This window comes from Pygocentrus nattereri, chromosome 17, assembly GCF_015220715.1.
Source record: "Pygocentrus nattereri isolate fPygNat1 chromosome 17, fPygNat1.pri, whole genome shotgun sequence".
In the NCBI taxonomy this organism is placed as follows: Eukaryota; Metazoa; Chordata; class Actinopteri; order Characiformes; family Serrasalmidae; genus Pygocentrus; species Pygocentrus nattereri.
Genome location: NC_051227.1, coordinates 19,771,757 through 19,796,180, shown reverse-complemented (window position 1 = coordinate 19,796,180; position 24,424 = coordinate 19,771,757). Strand labels below are relative to the sequence as shown.

Genomic DNA, 24,424 nt, shown 5'->3' with positions numbered 1-24,424 from the left:
CCAACACACATTCCTTTTCTGTGGATAATTCAGAAAAATAGAGAAACTTTTTGAATTTGGAGCAAAAGTAGAGCAAATATGTAACTGGTAGTTGGACCTTGACTACTTTAACAGCATTTTATTTATTCCATTCTGCCATTAAGCTTCCTGCATATTTCATTAGCTTGGCACTGAATCATTATGAATATGTCTAAGGCTTTGTAGACACTAGTCCCTTTCTAACCTTCAAGTTCTTTAGATGCTGTCTAGCTCCTTTCTGTTCTTTGAAAAAGAGATTGTTTCAGGAGTCGCAAGTCCACTGAGTGGTCCATCAGGTGCATATTAAACTTCTGGCTGAGTGGGCATGAACTGAAACAATCTCTGACAAGCTTCAAGGTGAAAGCTGGACAGAAAGAGGTGCAAAAAACTTACTTTTTTGTATGCAGCAATTCCATGTTTTTCTGCTTAGTATTACTCAATCATAATAAACCAGTTACATTGTGATCTTATGGTTCATATCATCGGCTGTCCTGAAAACAACTTTACCAAACAGGATTAGCAAATAGATCCATACCATCAAGAACAGTGACTGTAATTATTGTTTTTTGATCAGAACTTACACTGAGACAGCGGTTAGAAAATTAAACAATGACATTAACCCTTTAATGCTGAGGTAAAAACAGCTGCTTCTACATTTGAACCTACACATCTACTTTAATAACAGCATTTCTCAATGCTGTTGTCACATTCATTTGAATATTGTTGTTGTCTAAAAAAAAAAAAAAACAAAAAAAAAAAAACTTAGTATCATAACTTCACAGGAAAGGGCAAAAACGTTCTTTACTTTTAATGCAAGTTAATGTAAAGAGGATTTCTGTTGATCTATTCATCATGAAATCTCCACACAGTGGTAAAGGCAGCTGCTGTGCTCAAATGGTATAAAAAATGATAAAAATCGGGGAAAATATGTATACGATGATACTATGTAAGGAACATGATATAATGAAATCAATAATATGTAGATTTTCGTAGTTTTTGTATGTGTCAAAACTACCATTTTGATTATATGAATTCACATTTTATTGTTACTTACAAAACAAATCAATAATAAGTCCTCAATGATCTGAATTCTGTTCTGAATGTGTGCACATGCTCACTCAAACTATTCAACAAAAAAAGATAGCACTGTCTGTTTTATACAAACAGGCTCAGATTACTCAGTCACCCGTCCTATATCTTCAACCTTGAGAGGCTCTGAAAAGACGGGGTCTCTGGGACTATTGAGTCATTCTTTAATCTATGTAGCAGCCAATCCTATCCCACCAGATCACCCACACAGTGAGAGTTGCTTTTCACTTATCGACTTGTTATCCTAACAGCCCATAGTGTTGGAGGGCTGGCTCCAAGAATAACACACGACAGTGCAGTAGAGCCTGGTGCCCTGAGAAAGTGATTTCTACTTTTACTTAGCACAAAGGGCAAAGATATTCAGATCTCTCCTCTACAATTTACGATTAATCTCATCTAAGTGAATGCAACCTGAAGATTGAGATTCTGGCTGTGCTTCCTTCTTTGGTCATTGCTTTCACCTTTTTCTACAAACTTCTAGAGGTTATCCAATCCCACAAATCAGCTTTACTGAAGCAACCCTTTCTAAATAATCTCAGTACAGGTTTTATACTGTTTTATACTGTTTTATACTGATTACAAGGGAATTGTAAGTGAATAATAAACAAAAATTACTCCACTATTACTACAAACAATCTTGGATAGCAGTCCTATAGCAAAAGGTTGGCAAATATATTACATTTTATGTTTAATTCTCATGACATCCTCTCCATATTTAACCCAAGTTGCAATTATTGTTATCAAGTTAAGCATGGTGTAATTCTTTTCACTCAATGTCATTGAAACAAACAGAATTACACACTTGATACATACATCCATGTGCAAAAGCCTGGTCAAATTATATGTTTTGTGAAAATAATTTCACACATCCTCTATAAAGGACACATGTTTATTACATATTTTATGCTACAATAAGTTAAAATCAGCAAAAAAAAAGAAAGCGTATGATTTTTTTTCTGAAAATGTCATCTTTAAGTCTGTAAAGGATGTGTTAACTAATTAAATGAATATAACATGTAACTTGACCAGGGGTGTTCAAACCTTAAAATACAACTGTAATTGGATAATTTACCGAATTGGTTCAAAGTCAGGGTTGAAAGCACATTTTGGACTTTTAACTTGAACTTAAATCCTTTTCCTTTGAATGACCCTACACCTTAGTGATATTGATTTTATTGCAATAAAAGTCTGAACATGTCATTCTGTCACTTCTAAAATAATCATCATTCTACCGATACATACTAATTTTCAGATTTGGGACAAATTTATTTCTAGACAGTAAGATCTAACTGCTCACTAGAGTCTCATTTCCTACTCAATTGCAGAGGTTTAGCTAAAATAAGGCTCTGCCTATGGACCTAAACTCTACGTGTTTTGGTAGTGATATAAAAATAAAGTTTTTGAATAAAAAAAAAAACTATTATTTTCACAAGGTAAAGTTTAGGGGTTAGGGTTTGGGACACCAAAGCTACCTTTCAATACACTCTCAGAAATAAAGGTGTGAAACTGTAATGGGGGTAGTGCCCCTTTGTCACTGAGGTAGTATCCTCAAGGGTACATCTCAGGAACTTTAGTTGTGAAAAAATTGTACCATAATCCACTGGAATTATATTTTCTAAGTTGTACTGACTCCAAACACCCCGTCTCATCTCCTGGCTTTTTATTTTTCTGTTTTAAAACATTTGGTTATGAAAATGTACAAATATATACTTTTCACCTGGGAAAAACTTGTTCATGGTGCACAATTGGACCATAAAACCACTGTTGTACCTTTGAGGGTACATTTATGTTGTTTGTACCTTGATGCATGTAAAATGCACCTGCACAGAACCTTTATTTCTGAGTTTTTTGTTTAAATTTAGTTCATTACCATTTTTATTGATGTCTTGAGTTTAAGTAGATTATAACATAATCCTTATAAATATCTAAATTCTTAAGTTTTTTTGTTGTTTTAAATATTACTGTGGGACTACAGTTTGAACTAATTCCATACAGTGGTATGTATAGATCAATACAGAATGTAAATTTAATGAAAATATAATTCATTAGGTAACTAAGTACACAATTAATTAAGCAACTATGTAATATTATATTATACCATGGCCAAACAACAGTAATGACTCTAAGCTAAACAGTTAATGATGACTGTTCCCAGTCATTCATGTGAGGTACAACCCAACAAAAAACTCCATTGCCTTTGTCTATATAAGAAAAGCAGAAACTATGCAGTCTTTTATAGTAATAATCAGAGTTTCCCCGGACTTGACAACAAACCAGAGAGCACTGAGAGTGAAAAAAAGAGGAGACAATCAAATGAAAAAGACAGAAAGGGGCAAATGACATGGGCTAGAGCTACAACATTGTAGATTACCTCACCATATGAGCAAAATACCATATTGTAATTAGATCAGTACATTCTGACTACAATATGCCTTGTAACACACTAATCCTACTTGAATATTGCACGTACATATTGTTTTGACTAAAATGATTTTCATTTACTGGATCATGTGAAATGCATTCCTCCAAACTTCCACAGAAGCTCTTCATGAACTCCAGAGGGTGGTCAGGATGCTCATTTACACATTGCAGCCTTGTTCTGATACCAATTAGACGTATTATTAGAAACAAATGTGCTGTTCACTGAATGATCTTTGACTCTCTTGTTGCTTGGCAACCATAAACCACACATATCAAGCTACAATGCCTGGTTGCAGAGCTAGTTATTAAGATTATTAATAATAAATCAAACTATTTATTGAACCTTGGTATATTTTAGTATATGGTACGACCTCTTGTGACTTATGGCTTCAATCTGTTTTGCAGCAGTAATGTTCCTAATACAATCATACAGCAACTACAGCAGAAAGCAAGGAGGAAGCAGAAGAAGAAACAACAGTACCTGTGTAGCCCAAGGTGTTTTCTTCATCATGTCCTGAAGCGGGGGCCTGCGTGACCCCTTCTTTTGGCGTCTGCGCTGTGCCCGTGTCTGTTGGGAGTAACACAGGGACTGAGACTTCCAGAGAAGAACCAGGGGCCACCAAAAATACAGTGGCACCTGAACAGCCCTGACACAAGAAATCCACCAGAACCAGACTCCAGAACAATCGCCCATTAAAGCAATTTGTTCTACAGTCGCACCTCAAGGCCCACATTATTATATCCAATGGAAGAAAAGGTATGCATTAAATTAACAGCAATGAATAACAGATAGATAAGTCACTAGAAGGTCCAATATGTCAATCAGTTGTCTGCCATTAATCCATAGGAGGAACAACCAAGAGATATCAGAGCAGTCCTTCACAAGTCTTTACAAGATCCCATAGGTGAGATCTGTGCTACCACTCGCCATGGGCCTGCATGAGTGAGCCCAAGCATCCCCTGAATAAGTATATGTGGATGTGTGACTCCACCAGAGAGCATATGGGCAAAGGCAAGACCACCCACTCCAAATTCACACACATATACTGTCACACATCCTATTTGGTCCTTAACACACTCATTGACTATGGCCAGACCCCAATCAAGGCGTGTCATTTTCCCAGCTTCATAGAATGAGACTTTTTTTTGCCAGGCATTGGGCTGTATGGGGGACCATTTGGGGGAGTGGGGCGAGGGGGGTCGGTGCCCCTTTGATGGCTAAATGTGGGATAAATCAGACCCGGCCATGCCCACTTCCATTGTGGGGCAATGACAGGGGGTTAATTTGAGCCAGGGAGGGGATGAGGAGGGGAAATTTAATGAAAAGTGAGTCAGAATTCACCAGCTGACCGCCATGCAGTCTGTCATCATGCTGAATGAAGATTGGCATCATTGAGAGGATAAATGACAGACAGACAAAACAAAAGTAGCTCATCTGAGAGCACTTAGTGCTTGATGATGTCTGACCACCGCCAGCCCATTGATATCGAACCATAAACACATTTGAGCCAACATGCTAAATGCTAATTCTTATTGTGAGCCCGTTGTAAAGTTTAGTGTGGAAGCAAATTAGCTGGCAAAGACGTTGATTAGAGAGGTTAACAGCATGTGGAGGGTGAGCCAGCTACAGATCTCTCTTGTAATTAGAGTAGATATGGCATATTTATTTCCTCTCATCAGCAGACATCCCTTTTTCCTGGAGTTCATGCCAGCGAGAGGCTATGGAATGAGAAATTAACAGCCTTATGTAACTGGTTATATATTTACCAGTCATCTCTCTGCACATATGTTAAATTAATCATCATATTTTATGCATTAGAGTGCACAGAGTAATGCTACAGAGTAATGGTTCATTGTAGAGAAACTGACTCTGGTTTCTTTACAGTGGTGGTGATAGGAACCAGAAGTCACAATGTCTATAATGCATATATAGCCATTTTTTTACTAGCCAAAACTACCAGTGAACCTACATGACTCTTCTGTGTTCAAAGGTATAATGATGATGAAAAAAATGCAGTAAATCTGGGGGGGGGGGAGGGGGGGGAACAGTGTTCTTTGGGACTAGTGTGACTTATAATGCCTTGCATGTACTTCTCCACCATGAATCCATTTAAAAAATAAGTTTTAGGCCAAATCTTATCACAAGACTACCATAAAACAGACATTAGACAATGTATTAATTATCATTTCATGCAATAACTATCTGATATAGCATTTAGATGCTTTTTTGGTTATTATCACCACCACTGTGAACAAAGTTGACTTGACCAGTTTCTTTAAAATGAAGCTTCACATAAGACCATTTTTATTAACTTTGCTTACATTTTAATGATGGAATTATTTTGACATTTTGGGAGATATATATGCCAACTATAAATATTGCATTTTTATGAGTAATAATTATTATTCCAATAAGAACTTATTTATAATGCAAAGGAAAAGGACATACCAAAAGAACAAATGACATCACATTACAGCTCAACTAAACATTTAAGGGACACACATGCAAAATTTTTCAAATGTACCACATAAAGCTGTCTGTTTGTGCACTGACACCATGTTATTTTATACTGCATTGTACACACACTGTTATATATTGCTGCAATAACACTGCATAATAATGAAAATGAGATATTTTCTTTTAACAACATGCTAGTGGTAAAATAAGCCCTAAAGTGAAAAAAAAAAACCTGCGCAAAGCAAAAAAAAAAGTAATATTTAAAGACAAACACAGGTGCTTTGCCTTGGTCAGTTGAGCTCTAGAAGACAAGGCTCACACATAATCCCTAGAAACCAATTTTTATCAACAATAAAATCAATCAGATGCACTAGGAACACAAGTGAATATAGTATCCATTTCCACTCTGCCTTCTCCTGCCTGTAGGGAGCATGGTATACTGGCCAGCTCTTAGATGAGAACCACTTCACAGCTCATTAACAGGTGGTGTGCCCAGCTGCCCTCCAGGGCTCGCAGACCAAAAGCTGGTGCTCCCCAAATTCAAACAGCCTCTATCCACCGTGCCCCCATCATATCCCCCTCCCCTGGTGACTCATTAAGCTTGGCCATGTGTGGCGATCTGACTTCTCCGTATGGACCCACAAAGAGGCCAATCCCAATTTGTTCGAAGGCCATGCCCCCCACTCCCCCCACCCCCAGCCTGACTCTCAGACATGACAAAAGGAGTACATTCTATCTTCTGGACATATCTTGAACAATAGCAGTGGATCAGGTCAGTGATTAAGCCAAAGCAAGAGTTCATGCAACTAATAAAGCCAGCTAAATAAACAAAGTCTGTTTTTTTGCACAGACTGTGTCATGCTTTGGGTGTTTATGTAAGGTGGCAGAAAATGATCTGATCAGTGTTGTTTTCTTCTTTAAATTATGACTGTGAATCAAGGCAGAATACAAACAAGCATTAAGGGTGTGTAGCACTGTGTTAAAGGGCCCATATCTTACTTTTTTCTTGTACTACATTCTTCATGTGGTCACAATATTACATGTGTGTTTGTTTTATTACTAACAAAGCAGTCATAATCCATTCCTACCTGACCATTTTCTAGCCACTTTTTAATCACACTGCTTTCCACATAAATGGGTGAAGATAGAATACTATAGGCTGAATATGCAGTTGTATGTAAATGCACATGGCTTTGTGACATCACAAAAACAACAAATGTTGCAAGGACTGTATGGACAGGGAAGTAAACATCAAAAAGAACATTTTGAACCTTTATAATCTTATTTCAGGAATTTTCCTGACTTGAGCAAGTTATTGCCACTAGTTACCAATTAAACTCCACACTGTGTCTCTTCAGGTTACACTCACATGCTCTCTCTCTCGCTCTCACTCACAAACACATTCACAGTCTAATCAGCTGAATTATTTGCTTCAGACAGAAGTGCTCATCTTTACAAGGGGAAAAAACGCTCTTAAAAATTCCATGCCCTTTTCAGACAGAACAAAACAAACATAGGCCACAATTTCCACACACTTAAACCAAATAGAGAACAAATTGGTCAGAGCAAAGTGGTCAGGAAGCGCTCTTGCACTTTTGCTATTACACACCATTCAACACAAAAGGCTTTTAATGTACATATCTAGAGAAAGGTACACATGGGTGAAGGGATGAGCACACCATTATGGAACACAGCATTACTAGAGGGAATGTGATTTAGGCCAATTTGACTCTTGGAATGGGGCCAATTTGTAAATTTTGATCTGTCCTCTGAAGCTGTGACTGGGAGGCCTGAGCTGCTGCACTGGGACCTTTGCATGTCGCTGTGGGTATGATTAGCTGCAGTATCACAGCATGGAAGCTGAGGGAGGATTATGTATATGGAGCAGTGCTCCCCCAACACAGAGCACCAAGTATTGTAATAAGGGGCAGCTCCAGGGACCCTTTATGTGTAATCTGCAGAAGAGGACAGTGAGGAACAGGGCTGAGGAGCTCTCATTGGGGTGGTAAGTGGAAGGACAGTGAACTAAGTAACAGTGAACACAAATGCAACAAAGCTGGGCCGATGCTGATATTGGCCAATAGGCACAAACAATAATATTTCCATGTAATATCTAATTTTTTATGTTTTAGTTAAGTAAGGTGTAAGTAATTAGCCAGTAATTTCAGAATATTTTGCCAGTTATTCTCAGTGTCTTCTATAGAATGAAGAACAGGCTTTGCTAAATAAATTTATTTTCTAAACTGTTGTTAAAAGTACATACGAAATCTCTTTTAGCCGAAAGATGCTTTACACACCTTAAAGGGGAATTCCAAAGTTTTTCTTAAATTTATGTATAAATGAATTTTTGAGATGTAAACAAGGTCACTCAGAGATATTTGATGTGAAATGTTGCCTGTTGAGAAATGTGCAGACAGATTTCTTTACAGTGGCTGTGATAGGAACCAGGAGTCACAATGTCTACAAGACAAATTTATCCATTGTATTGGCAATCCAAAACCACCAATGAACCTACACATGTCTTCTGAGTTTTTATATGTAGAGTTGATGTAAGGTTGGGTACTACTTAGCCTTGCTACACCCTGCAAGTACCTCACTGCCATGAATGGATTAAAATAAAGATACACTACAGGTATGTCTCCTGGGGTTTACCAGGACGGCCTACTAGGATGAGACCCCAGGGTCATTCCTAGGACCCACTGGAGGGATTACATCTTCAAGTTGGCCTAGAAGCAGCTCAGGATTCCCCGAAATGAGCTGGAGGAAGCAGGGGACAGGGTCGTCTGGGATTCTCCTTTCTGGACCAAGCCGTTAAAGATGATGATGATGATGACACTAGAGATCAAAACATTATCTCAAAACTGTCTCAGGCATCAAGCAGCGTATTGACTGCCATTTAATGCAACAGCTTTTGGTGATGTAGCTTTTGAGGAATTAATCACTTCAGACATCTGGTTCCTATCATTCTGACTCAGCATGTAACTCAAAAGTGGCACATTTCACATCAAACTCTATGACATGGCTTTGTTAATAATTTAACAAGCTAAATATGAATAAATTTTTTAAACAGTAGTGGAATTCCTCTTTAAAGGGTTGAGTACTGACAAAACAAGAGGATAAAATGAATGATTATTTATCATCATTAATCATTAGTAATTATTCAGCAACTACTGGGACTTTAGTGCAGACTGGTTGGGCTCTTCTTAGATTATAGAAGTGTAATAAAACTTTGGGCCCACTAGCAGGCCCCAGCCATTTAAGTGGTTAATATGTTGCTGCAAACTTATAATGAAACCTAATTTGCATTGAAAACATGCTGTGTCAAAATATTAGGTGTTTTTGCCTCACAAGGTGAGATAAGAATCACTTATTTGCAAGCTTTGTGTGCTTTCATATCTACAATATTCTAACCCTGCAACTGTTTCTTCTGCAAGAAAGCCTGATGTATAGTTGGTAGATGAGCTGATATCAGTATCAAAAAGCACAAGAAACAGGCTGACTCCTACAAAGTCAGAGTTTTAAAGCCAAACTCTTTTTTTCCCTCCAATGAATCATCACCAAGCCCTTGACCCAGTTCAAACACAGCCAGATGCTAATCAGGCATCATTGTGAACTTTCTTGCCATTTGTGGGCTTGGTAAATTGATATATTTTACCTGTCAGTGGTCTGTCTGACAGTTATATAGTAGCCCTGGGGCAAATCTTCAACAGAGTTAGTTTGGGAACCACGTAGTGAATAAACATGTCAAATGGTGCTGCCTCAGACTCTGCTCCTCTGTGACATGCACTGATTAATGTACATAATTAAACAGACAAAGAATAAAAAAGAAAACCCAATCACTTCACTGACAGGTTAGTCTGAAGTGCACACAGTAACCACAGAAAGAGCAAGCAGGGGATTCAGAACAAGCGCTGTTGATTAGAAGCAGTGGCAAAATAATGCACACAGGACTCTGAGTGATTTAAAATGTCGTCAAGGTAATGAAGTTCAAAAGAAATATAAAATAGCAAACAGTGGTGTAATCCAGTCTGAAGTCGTGGGCATCAGGTATTATTTGGGTTTTGGGTCATTCTCAGCCCTGCAGTGACACTGGCGTGGTGGTGGCGTGTTGGTGTGTGTTGCACTGGCACGACCGGATCACACACAGCAGTGCTGCTGGAGTTTTTAAACATCCTGGTGTCATTCCTGGACTGAGAATAGTAAACCAACCAAAAATATCCAGCCAACAGCATCCTGTGGGCAACGTCCTGTGACCACTGATGAAGAACTAGAGGATGACCAACACAAACTGTGCCTCAAAAGATGAGCTATCATCTCTGACTTTACATCTACAAGGTGGACCAACATCATAGGTGAATCTAATAGAGTGGACAGTAAGTGGACACAGCATATAAAACCTCCAAAAGCACTGCTGTATCTGATTCACTAACACTAGATTCACCTTTCACCTAACTGCATGTCTTTGGACAGTGGTGGGAAACCGGAGAACCTGGAGGAAACCCATGCAAACATGGGGAGAACGTGCAAACTCCACACAGAGAGGACCCTGGTCACCTGGCTGTTTTTCTACACAACTTATGAATTATATTTGTAAAACACTTCAAGGTTTTCAAGTAATTTATGCAGACAGTTTAGTGAGGAGCTGGGGAGTTTTTAATTTGCATAAATATCCTTCTTTATATATTCTTTCTCATGTTAAAATTTGATAGTAGTAATAAATACTAGACCACTGATGATGAGGAAAAAAAGCTTAAAACAGCAGGCAATGTTATTTGTAAAACTAAGCATAACATCCAATGGGCTACGGAAGCTAAAGAAAAAGGCCTGGCTGCTGTTACCGTAAAGCTCTTTGTCTGTTTGCTTTCTAGATGAAATACAACCACCAAACACCTGCCGGCAGGCATATGCATGGTGTGGAAAAGGCTCTGACTAAAAGACATACTTCCTGCAGGCATGTGGTCTGTCATAAACAATACATCCAAACCTGCTTTTCAACACCCTGAAACCTCATTTGGGCCCACAGCCACTTCTGTCATTAGCCAAGTGTCAAAGTCACAATGGAAGGGGAATTCTTCCAACTTTAATTATGGAGTCTATGACAAAATCTCAGCTCACGAATCTAATTCATCAGCACGTCAGACTTTGAAGTAAAAACACAAGTTTCGTGGCTTCATCACATAATGATGTCATCTTTTGCCTGAGTTTTGTTGTGGGCAAAACAACTCATGGAAAATACCAACCAGGGCGTTGCTTTGCTTTCTGACAAATGCTCTTTATTTCTTTCTCATTGTGTAAGAATGTGAATGTAACCCACAACAAGAGGCATCTTACCCAAACCCAGAGATTAAAGTCTTTGTAGGTTTAGTGTTTTGGATTTAAATTAAGCACACTGTCACACTGTCAGTGTCATATATGGCTACTCACATAGAAAAATCACTAGAGATATATCTTCTGCATCTGCCATGAAAATAAATCCTTTTTGTATAGAATATTATGACAAAAGAAAATGTGGAATTGGTAGTGTGTGATATGCATGAGCTAGAGCAAGATCATCGCAGAGGGCAACCTTTGAATAATCAATGAATATTTAGATTAAATTCTCTTCTTGACACTGAGTCAAAGCCCAAAAAGAAAAGAAGGTTTTTAATATGCCCAGTAATTTTAGTCTATAAGAGTAATTACTCAGCTATTATACCAGTAAATGCACAGGTCACAGTTTACTGGGCATTAGACAGGCTATCATACAAGCTGAGCAAATAATAGACACTATCTGTCCTCTATAGACTCTTTCTCTCTCTCTCCACACACACACACACACACACACACACACCCATCTCTCTTTCTCCTCACTTTTTCTTTCTCCCCCTCCCCTTCCTCTTGTCTTCTTCTCTTTCTCTACACCCGCTCACATCTAGGCAAATGTGTGGGATAACGACTCAGTGAGTTTTAACGAAACTAACTTGTTCAGATAACGCCAGCATGCAAAATCTGATCAGATTAAAGGTGAAAATGAAAGAGTCAGCAGTATTTCCACACAGTGAGCATCGTATCAAGCTTACTGCTCTGTCACTAAGATGACAGGTGGCAGATCGCCAGCAGATTTTGGCATATTAATACATATACTTCCACTTCCTGTAATGATTAAATTTACCGTACAATCTTGGCCTGATTTGCAGTACAAGCAGACCACTTCCAGCTTCAACTGCCTTTCATATATAAGTTACTACCTCACCTGCCAATCTCTTCTGCAAACAAGATGGTGAAGAAAAAACAAACTGCCACCTTCCAGCTGGCTAGGATGTCCGGCTCTATCAGGAGTTATTTCTATGGAATAAATTCTTCAGTGAGAGGCCTGTCCTCAACAAAACAAGCACTGTATGATGTTATACACAATACTGTGCAAACATTTAAGGCACTTGAGAAATTACAGGTAAAAGGCCATTCACCTGCACAGTAACCATTGTTCAGAAAACACTAAAATTAGAATAAATTGAAATAATATTGTTAAAATAAGTGGTGGTCTTATGTATGTCAATGTGTATGTCTAACCATTTCAAAGCCTCTCATTGTGGCAGCCCAGTGTTATTTGTAGCTATCATTCAATACCTGGTTTGGCTAATTAATACTTTCTGTTTCATCAAATGTGCTAGTAGTGAATTCAATCCATGAGACATATAGTGCCAAATTTTGCTCTACAGACTAGTTCACAAGATTTCAACCTCTTAAAACGAAAGAAGAGAAAAAACAGAAATTCTTGTATTTATGTTTATTTGCATCTATTCTGATGATGTATGCTAATGGGGTTTTTATGATTTAGCTAACTTCTAGTTTTGGCTTTGAAGCAGTTACTTCATGTCGTGAACCAGATAATTCACACCCATGTGTGCATTATTTATTTCAGTAATGCACTGTTACTAGCTCTCATTACAGGGGATATCCCATAATGATACTCTTTGTGGGTTTATGACAACATTTCAGTGCCTTCATGAGGCACTTTGATTTATGAGCTCCTAGTAAAGCACATCTGTCTTGTAGAAATTGTGTGTTTAAATTAATAATGATGCAGATTACATTTAGCAAGCGAGCCAAAAATAGGTGGTCAGCCTACAGTATCCATAGCTGCATTTGGAACATTCATCTGACCATCAGGTTTGTGGGAAAACGCATAGAACTGATGGACTCTCTGATATGAGAACCGTAGGCCGATGCCGATATTCAATACTTTTCATGTACATCTCTGCCGATATTGAAAATGATTCTGGCACATAATCATTTATAAAATGTAGAAACTGAGACTAGCTCCACCTGGATTACCATTAGGAGAAATACAATATTTACATCTATAGGCTTATGAATGCAGTAAATAAATAAATAAATAAATAAAAAACACTTAAAAATACAATAACATCAATGAAACATCATCAGACAGTTTATAATATCAATCAAATCTAAACATCTGTCCAATATTGACCTTTTTAAACAATTATCTGCTGACACCGAGATGATAGTGATATTATTGTGCTTCCTTAACAAGAACATATTGTTGTTGTTGGAACAAAACCTTGTATCTCCATTTATGCTGTTTTTCATGGGTTTCTTTAAAAAGACAACACAACTAGTCTGGTTTAACCCTTTTGTTGCCCTAGGAAGGCTAAAGTACGGAGCTAATAGCAGGTTTCACAGTGAGTTTTGAGTTGGACTCCACAAGTGGATGAAATCACTCTAGCTTGTGAGTCTGATGAGTGATCTGGTGTGTGAATCATGTTGCTATTTTAACCCTTTGTTGGAATATGATGGCCAAAAAGCAGAGCAATAATATCAGGTTTGGGTTATTTACTGATTACTCACTGATGCTGACAACACTTGATGACTAGTTAGGATCGGGTCTGCTGAATGGTCTGATATGTGTATCATATCTGTAGCATAAACCGTTCTGAATTTATGAAGGCTAGAAGTTCGGCTTTGGGTTCTAAGAGTTAATCACATTTAGTGTAGCATAATGTGTAAAATGCTGAATAAATCTCTTCTGCCAAGAGTTTTTAATTGCAGCATTTAAATGTAGCAGTACATGTGCATTCTGTTGGTGTGTCAGAATATCATGACACATGTATCGTGAAAATGTCTTTAAGCATAGTGATATGAGATTTGGGCTATTTTTCTCACTCCTACTTCATGATGAAATATAAATTGTCCAACATTGTTTGGAAAAAACATGTTAACTCCCAATAAAATTAAGAACATTTGTCTCTTCTCCTGTAAAGTAACCATTTTGGAGATAAGGTTTTGTGGCGACAGGAATGATATATGCTTGTAAACTTTGAGTGTCTTTATTTGTCAGTTATGCTACTGAAGGTACTGTTTCATTGCTTTATTAATCTTACACCCATTTATCTTCCTAAACTCACTACACACAGACCCAGATTGCTTTCACAAAGCCCTTGCCAAAGGGACCAGCATTATTATAGGTGATGAAATCATTTGAACAGCTCCATAATAATGACAACGAGCAATGATAAAGAACTTGAGTCAGTGGAAAAAGCTGAGGAATCATATCCAGCAAGGTGCAAAAGGTTGCCTTGATCTTGCTGACAGTGCAACACACTGTGAAAACATAGGGTGAATGAAGTGACATTACAGTAGAGAAGATGCACATTTCTGCTTTCACTACATGTTGGCGGCATAAAATAATTTAACAGTCTTATGTACAGTATTCCAGATTTAACCTTTCAGAATATAGTAACACTTTGCTGAAGGGCAGTGTTCATAAGGATTCAAGGCACCTACACAAGCCTTTCATGACAACCGACGTGGAATATACACATGCATAAAGGCTTATTTCAAAAAGGGTCAGCTGTCCTAAGACTGGCTGTGGTGAAATGACATCAAAATGGACAAAAGCAGTCGTTATGATAACAGGCGCCTGCTGGAATAAGCCTTTATAAAGGTTTATGTCAGTAGAAAGGCTTATGTAAGTTTTGTGTAGCCTTACAAATAAAGTATTACTATGAAAATGTCACTCTTTGGTCATAAAGTGCAAATGAAGATGTCTAAGAAGCTAACCAATGTCAACTTTGGAAACATTCAAGAAAATGACACAAAGAAGTCAGTTACTAGATAAATACTGACAATGTTTAAATCGCTTAAAAAAATGATCCAAGATGAAATCTTCTAATCTGCTCGAGATCTATGGAAATATGTAAGACCAATGCAATAACACCGCTTCAGGAATAACCCACTCTGGAGTGGTGATATATTCTCAGAGAATGCATGAAAGGAAACAAAAGGCTGCATGAGTTTCTCCACACCCCTCCAGCCCTCCTGGACCTCCTCATGCACCCTCCTCACTGCATAACTTTAATTTATTAGAGACAGTGCCTAGTTGAAGGACGTCAGAAGGGCTATTGACATGAACAGGCATCAGCGTTGCCATCTGCTAGAGCTGGCCATTTGGAAAAGAGAAGGAAAGCAAACAAAAAGCTGGAAAGTGGTCATGCTTATCGCCACACCGGCCATAATGCATTTGACATTTTACACGCTAAATCTGCTCAGCTATAACTCAAAATGGACACTGGCAACATTTTCGCTACATTCACATGTTTAAGGTATAACACATGAAAGGAGAACATCACAGCGTCAAACATCTGGCACTAATGCATCCAGTACAGCTTTGGATTTCTGGAATTATTTTGGTTCTTTTTCACCTTTTGAACTTGCAGCATAGCACACTATTGACTCTAGAAGCTAAAACTGCGAATTAACTGTTTTTTCAGACCCTGCTCTACTCTGCCTAATAAACCAGGCTCTTCTTACAAATCACAGATGTGCTATTTCTGCCACAACACATTCATTTTCATCTGTTGGACCACACAAGTTAAGGTATTGTTTGTTGAAATAAGTGTTAAACGGTGCACTAAGCAGACCATGATGAAGTCAGATGTTATTCTTGCATGCTGACATCTGACTGACTGAATGCCCCTCCACTCATTAATTCAGGTGCTCTGAATATTTAAATCTGGCTTCTGTCGATGCATATTGTTTCATTACTGATCCCATTCAGTCTGCATACGGCCCAAACAAAGGCCCAATTTTAGCCCAGTCTCCTCCAATACTGAGCCACAAAAGGGAGAGGAAAACTAATGTGCACGCTTCCCGCTGGCTGTCCTCAGATTTCTAATTAGCACATTTATTAAAATCTAACTCATTTATGCTTGAGTGTGGCCTTGAAGTGCCAATCTTCATTTTCTCTGATTAGCAACTGCCTTGCAGACGTCCTGCTATTGTATCTTAAACACTTCATGTGATGGCGCCATAGCATGCAGCATTGTTCCCTTTCAGAGCCTGTTTAGAGTACCACAATAACATTAATCCACATCACTGCGAAAAAGAAAAAAACACAAAACACTCAGGTGGACTGCAATTAATAAACAAATACAATTTTATTGTTTCTATACACAATAATAAATTATGCCGGTGTGGATTTAAATATAAAAAACTTTCAGCCAAAAGTTTTATGTGTTTTGTTCAATGTTTCTGTTAACAAGAAGTGAATAAAATGATAGATAATACACTGTAATTATATATGTAAGTGTTTTTTCTTCAAGTTACAGCTTGTGATTTAATCACCACCTCTGAAATATGCTGTTCTGAATATTCATTTTATTATAACCTCATCTATTTCTTAATTTTCTATTTTTTAAGCTTTTTTTGTTGCCCGCAGCTTGCTGCTAAACTGCAGCCTCAAAATATATACTCCTCTAAGAAATGACTGGTCGCCTTTTGCTCTGTAAATGTTATATGTGAACATACAGTTAGGAAGTACTTGGAAAACAAACTTTATTGCAACTGTATAACTGTAGTAACTGTCTTCAAATCATGATGCAAACAACAATGAAGAGAATGGAGAGAATGGATTACTCAAGCAACAGGAACGGCTCATCAGTTGAGAAGGATAACAAGTAAAAAAGCTACAATTAGCAATGTTATCTGGGTCTCAGTATACCTTACCTTGATTGGGCTTCTTTTTTCTGTTATAAATGTTATAAAACCAGAGGGGAATCCTCAGGGCCTTCTAAGAATTAAAAAAAGCATGTCTGTTTGTTTAATAATTATTTTCCTTCAATAGAATCATCTGGAAGTATTGTAATACTACCATTGTTTTACTGCTAAATATTAAAAAAGGGTCAAACTCTTAAAATGCAAAGCTGTTTTTCTCCGTAGTTTCTAGGTAGATGTAGTAAGCAAGCTCTCCTATTGGTTACGCCTTGAAATGCTGAGGAGAACTCCTAACATATTAGATTATCAGTGTAATTTCAAAGTGACAGTGGAATCAACCACTCACCTTAAATTGTAATTCTAGGCTGTCTGGAAGTTCTAGATACGTCTCTGACCATGAATGCCAGCAGCAGCTTAACCAGTGGTTTATTAGAAGTGGAAAACAGCAGTGGCAGCTGTACACTAGACCTCTCTACTGAAAGTAAGTAAGAAAAGTTTATTTATAAAGAAGTTTTAAAACAACTTATATTGTCCAAAGTGTTGTGCATAGAATCAGTACAAAGATGCACATGAGGCAGCGAAAATGAATACAAACAAGACCATGCAAAAGAAAAACAACACATAAATATGAGGCACGATCAGAAAAGACAACAAATCCTTTGTTCCACCTTAAACTGTGCAGCAGTTACATTCTGATGCCTAATGTGTCAGAATGTAACTGCTGCAACATTTAAGGTGGACCAGAAAATTCACATAAGAAGTTAACAGCCTCATCAGAAAGTGTTCATGTGAAACAATGTCAGCTTTGCTGTATCACAGAGTATCACAGAGGTGGGTATTGTTTTTCATATTTTCATCGAGTTTTGAATTTTACTTGTTTAACTTGAAGGCCTAGTTCTAATAGTCACAGTTCGCCATGGGTAAAAAGCTTAGGCATCTATTTTGTGCTGAAGAAAGACATAATCACTATTTTCTGTACAATTTTGTTCTAGAACTAAGCAGAGAGTTAGACTAATGCTAGATTGCTTGTGTTAAATAGTCTAAAGAGCAGTGGCTATGCTTGCACTCAGGACTGGTTGACATCACAGGGAGAGAACACAGGTGAATGAAAACATGAAAATGATAAAAAAAAAATGAGGCTGATTACAGATTATGGAGTAAAATGCCTCTATAAAGGGGTAAAGTTCTAAACATCTTCATTGACTGAATAAAGCAAGCCATGGAAATGCTGCAGAGCAGAACTACTTCTCAATCGCAAAAGCCCTACAGCTGGGGCCTGTTGCTATGCAGTAATTTGACAAAAGGTCCTAAAGCTCCCAGGTCAGTGAAATAATCCCTGAAAAACACATACAACACACAGTGGTAAAATAAGTGCTACCAAGACAGTAGATTAGTTTCCATATACATGTCACAGCCTGTCCCAATATAGACACAATGTCAGCCATCACTGTGATGTAACTTTCCTTTGCTAATGGATAATTGTATGCTAGCACATCTGCCAAACTGCACAGGGCAGCTAAAAACCCCTCAACCACTCACTGACTCACTCGCTCCCTCATTTAACATGAATAATTCAGTATGAAAACATGTTGATGAGGCTTTCACTTCTGTGTGGTTGAGCTCGAGAGAGAAATCGCTCAGAGGAGATATTTAGAGGTTTCCAACTTCAAGGAAACCTCAGCATGCAATGGTACAAGCTGCTGCACTACTCAGGCCAAAAAGCTGAGTGATAAATGCTTCAGCGTCACTACTGTCAGAGTCAGAATGATAGACTAGCACCTCACTGAACAACCAATACTATGACCTGAATAAGGCATAGAGGGGGAATATGCACAGGCAAGGCAGAGAAGGTCCAGAGAATTCATGAATTTGCGGTTATTTTCTATATATTATCTTGCAGGCCTGTTTTTTTTTTGACCAAGAAGACCAGCATATCCACTTTTTTTCTGGCTTGAGGCTTGAATATTGAACATAGTTTGCCAGACTGCCAGTTAATTTTTGGCTATGTTGTTTTGAATACAGAATATAGTTATTTGGTTGTTTGATTGCATGATTGGTCTAACTCATCTAAACACATTTTGCAAGCTCTGTGTTATTAAGTTCCCCAATTAAACGTTATTATGTCATCACTGTTGATAATATAGGCTATAATGAAGATTACAGCTCTTGCAATTCAAAAATGGTACTTTGTGAAGCAGCTGAATTCATCTTTCAGCCTTATTTAAGCAGCTGTTTTGGACTTTTTCTACTAGTATGTTTCTGGGTTTCCAGCTTCAGCTGTTCAAAATTTTAATAAAGTAAAGGCTGTGTGTGCAGAATAAAAGCAGAGATGGTGACCCTTTAAGTGATGTTTACTGTGATTAGCTAATTATTTTTAAATGAAGTACTAAAAGGAGTTTTGTTTTGTACTTGCGAGCACTGCTTATTGTTTTTGGGGGGTTTTTTTCGTTTTTTTTTAACAATGGTGACTGTATGTGTTTTTCTAGAGCAGGGGTTTCAAATTAAACCATTAAAGGGCCAATTTAAGAAATATCAGTGGACCACTGGCCCGTAGATTGTTGTTGGGGGAAGGGGTTCAGAATACACACAATGTTGCAGTGCAGCTGGGGACTGTAGTGCATCTTAGGGTGAAATCGACCAATAAGAACAGAAAATTGTAATAATTTTGCGGGCCGAATAGGACTGTTCTCACAGGCCTGACTTGGGATTGGCACACGGGTTCTAGAGCCGGATGTGCAGGGTGTCTCTGCTCTCATGGTCATGTGCACATGAGCGTGTATGTGCATGTGTGCGAAAATGAGGGCACCCAAGGACCATAAAACAAAGCAAAATCAACTTCAAGGGGATTGTGATCTGCTGGTTGACCCTGAAAGTTCATTCCCGCACAAGCGAAAGACCTTTTGACTCCATCAAATCCCAGGAGTGGCCAACAAGACCCCACTTTTTTTTTAATGCAGCACCTTTCATAGCGTGTAATTTACGAACTGTGCCTCTGTCCACCTGTTTTTCCACTCCAGCTCCAGAAAGTTTCGCTTTCCCCCATAATTCACAACCTGCTAACTCTGAGGTCACATTCCTTGCAATGGAAAGCAGCAGAATGAAAAAAAGTTTGAAAAGGCATTGGGTTTTGACGGCTGCCATAGGTTTCACTGACAAAAGCATTGCATAAGTTTGATGCATTGTGGTAAAAGTGGTGGACAGAAAGAAAATCAATGGCTGTTCAAATAATGGTTTAGAAAGCTTTTGGTAAAACCCTCAGCAGTGGTGTAAGGTTTGAAAAGTGGCTCTAGTTCCAAAAACGTCCATCTCTCTCCTGGTGTCTCACCCCTCTTGTCCTTTTCTTGTGCTCTGACCTTGTGTAACGTACAGTAATTGAGATTCACAGCTCATTGTTAACTAATTACAGAGGCTTCAAACCTCCTGGAGCCACAAGAGAGAGGCTGACAGAGAGAGCAAGAGAGAGAGTGAGAGAGAGAGCGAGAGAGAGAGGGAGAGAGAGAGGGAGACATGCAGAGAGAGAGAGGGAGACACAGAGAGAGAGAGAGAGAGAGAGAGAGAGAGAAAGAGGATAGAGAGCGAGCGAGAGAGAGCGAGAGAGCGGGAGAGAGCGCAGTGGACTTGAACAGTGACCTCCAAACGGCAGAGAATGCATCTGGGTTCTTTTTTTTAATCACCAGCTGGGCCAGTGTATTAGAGTCACCTCTCTAAAGTCTTATTTATTGATCTTGTAGCCAAATTGGGACCAGGGGAAAGGTCTCATTTGCAACTAAAATAAATTAATGAATAAAAACAAAACAAAACAAAAAATACTTTTACACATGCTTACAGTCCTATCCAATAAAGTGCATTTTACACTGCCATGCCATTTCAAAGAAACTATATTTTTATTAGTGTTCTATTAAAATGGTACTTTAATATCATTCAGTATTATGCCACTTCAGTAGCCAAAATTCAGGAAAACTGTTGGGATGGTATTTTTCTAGGATGTGAAAAGAAAATGCATTGCCTATAGCATCGAATACATTATTTCTTATGTACTCAGCACTAAATTCATTAACTAAAACTAAACTAACCAATTTTTCAATGTTTCTGCATAATTAACCCCTTAAAATCACAATCTTATCACATACTAAGGCACAGTATTCAGTAACTACAGGGACTTCAGTGCAAACTGGCTGAGGTATTCCTAGGTTATAGAAATGTGTAATAAAACTCTGGACCCCCAGGGAGCCCTGGCCATTAAGGAGTTAAATGGTTAAGTTGTAAATAGTCATTCAGAGTGAGCTGATGTGAAGGGTGCCATTCTAAAGAAATCTTACCAAGTTCGGATAGTTTAGACAATTATGATGATAGGAACCAAGTGCATATGCTACAGAAAGACAGCAATCATCTTAAATCTAATCAATAAATTCAATACTTCTCATTCTGAGATTGTTGTAAGAACATTCTGAGATTTTTTTAACTTAATGACATTTTGACCTCTTTTAAGCAATTTTGTAAATTTGGATTAAATCACTATGTTGACAGATAACTTTGCTTGCTTTGAGAAGCATGATATAATTCCACAGTACTAAAATGAATAAAAATGAGTCCTGTAATGGGTTAAATAACCTTATAATATACTCAGAACAACCTCACAATGAGAAATATTAGATATATTAACTAGATTTAAGATGGGGTAAAGCAGTTAATTCCTCTGAAAGGTACTTCATAGAAATAAATAATTACAAATACATTTTGGTTCCTGGTTACCAACAGCACCATTGTAAAAAACATTTTTCTACAATGCAGTATCTCACATCAAACCACTCTGTATGACTTTGTTAACATCAACAACTTAAATATTAATTAGTAGAATTGACCTTTAAGTGAAGTGGTCGGCAAGGCATTGGTCCAGTTTTAAACCTCAAAGAACGATGGAAGCGAAACACATTCAGACACTGTGTTCAGTATCTGAATGTGCATTAACACACTTCAATTTGGGATATTAAATACCAAGGCTCTATGTGATGCACCTTAGATAAGAGACCCTTCAAGGTTAAACAGAATAAAAGTACTGGCCTGTTATTTCCTCGGAACTACTGTTGTTAATCTGCTTTAGCACTGCCTCTGTCTCTGACTACCTCTCTGTCTTTAACGCTCCCACAAAAATACAGCCACATCTGCTTCTTTGCTCAGAAAGATAATATTGTCCCTTGGCAGTCATTGAAATGACACTCTGAGCATTTGCTTTCACTTTATGCTCTCAGTCTTGTTTTGAACTGGCCAGTAAGGAAAAATAAATGCATATAACTTTCAAGAAAGTGGACTGCAGTACGGTCACAAATATTCCCATCGCTGAACCCACAAGAAGAGACGGCACAGACATGTTTGTTTTATTTATCACACCCACTCACTGCCCTGTCCTACCGCTCAACTTTCTCAGAATCTAAAATCCCTCCTGTCCTTGTTCTCTTTTTCTACAATATCTATTATACATAACCAAAAAAAAAGCAAAACTCATTCTGCTTTGTCACTCAAAAAAAAATATTCCTGCTTAAGAAAGTTTTTCTTCACCTGCTGGCTATGATTACGGGCTGGGTGATTTGTTTGGATGGCATTATCACTTTTATAGGCAAGGAGCTCATGCATATAATTATGGTTGTTGTCAGAGTGTGGCTAAATGGAGCTTTCATGAACGAGAATCATTAGACAGCACATAAGATCTGACTTAAACAACGTAGCTAGGCAATGGAGGAACAGTCATACAGTCATTTTTAAAACCCTTATGTGTTGTGAATATTAGCAAAAGGGACTTCTAATACAGAACACACAATGCAGTGGTGAAACAGAAATAGCTCTACAATGGATCCATGTGGAACCCCACATGAATATCATGCATCTCACTGAAACTTAGACAGTCAATTAAAAACCAGCACTTTTAATGTCTGATATATTTCTTACCAGAAAGGGTCATTCATCTGATGAAATAAAACCTACAAAAAATAAATATTTTGCACTGATCCCTGAAAATCTTTGAAAAAACTTTTTTATATATATATGGGGTAAACTTAAGATGTTTGCATATTCATGATACTACTGCAGACACAATCTCTCAACATGTATGTATGTAGTATCATTATAGTTAACTAAAGTGCTTTACAAAAAGCTAAGCTGCTATCAAAATACACCTGTGCATGCAATAAAGCCTGTCAAGGTTAGATTTCACACACTCTCAGTTCACAGAGAGTTCAGGTCATGCCACAGATGGCTCTGAATGTGAGAGCTCATTGAACCACAACTCAGTAAATCTACAAGAATAACTACATTGAGCCAGACTGACATTCAAAGATATTTGATTTACTGAAGGCTTTTTGCTAATATGTGTTTTACAAGGCCGGGGACATGGCCAGCTTAACTCAAACTCAAACAATCTGGTTTAACTTTAGACAATAAGACAAAAAAGCCAGACGAAAGACATCAGATGTTTGAGGTGTTGTTGAACATTAGCTCCAACAATTAAACTAGCATTCCTCTTGTAATGAAATCAAAATGTGCATTGGTGAAGATCCCAAAAGGAGAAAGAGCACTCACCCCCAGCCTCAAAGCACTCATCCCTAAACACACTTGGCAGTCAATCAAGTTCACCACCAAAAAGGCTTCTGTCAACAACGACTGCAGTAAATAGCATCATGGTAAGTGCATGCTTTCTGTCCCACTGCACTTGTGTCTAAACAGCACTAATGGATGTTTAGAGAGGGCCAACTTTTATAGCACTCTTTTACAGCATACATCTAACCATGTAAGCTCACACTCACTGCTCAACACTAATTGTAAAGCAGAACACGCGAGGAGAGGGGATGATAAACACATGATCCCAGGAAACTATGGAGTGATGGCTACTGTCAGAAGAACCTCCGCTTCCAGAAAAAGAAGAGAACACAAACACCTTTGTAATAAAGTCTGCTTCACTTTGATTTTCACACCATTTGAAGAAAACTTCACTGAATGCCGTTTTCATCATGTTCTGCACACCAAGGTATTTCCAGCAAGACCAATGATCATTTGTGCATATGTGGAGACCATCATTACATTCTAAAAAGGAAGTAGAAGATTAACAGTGTGAAAGATTGAAGTAAAGGCTTTTTGTATGTTTATCGTATGCATAATACAACACAAAAAAGGCAGGGAAAAAGGGATCTTACAGTGAGAAAGAGTGGGCATTGAAATTACTTGAACTGTTCATCATTTGCACATGAACAAAACACATCCCATGAATATCTATTGCCAAAAGTAAATGAGCTGAAAGGCAAAATTAGGTGGTTGTAGTATATTTTATACACAGTGCTGGAATGTATGCAGTGCCGTGTCAGAGATCTCCCTTTATTTATTTAATTTCCAGTCAGGCTACAAAGTAAAGGTTATGAATCTTTTATCATCAGGAAAAAATGCTGAAAACACAGAATC

General features: G+C 38.0%; 1 protein-coding gene across 9 annotated transcripts in view; it reads right to left on the bottom strand.

The window, feature by feature from the left end:
* robo1 (roundabout, axon guidance receptor, homolog 1 (Drosophila)) overlaps positions 1 to 24,424 on the bottom strand; it is a 331,113-nt gene that overhangs the window by 221,073 nt on the left and 85,616 nt on the right. For 8 of the 9 annotated variants that reach the window (XM_017707190.2, XM_037546677.1, XM_037546676.1 and 5 more), the window contains exon 3: positions 4,010 to 4,096. The exons of the other annotated variant lie outside the window; for it this stretch is intronic. In XM_017707190.2, the coding sequence (XP_017562679.1) occupies positions 4,010 to 4,096 (87 nt within the window). The remainder of the gene's footprint in view (positions 1 to 4,009; positions 4,097 to 24,424) is intronic. 9 annotated transcript variants of the gene reach the window in all.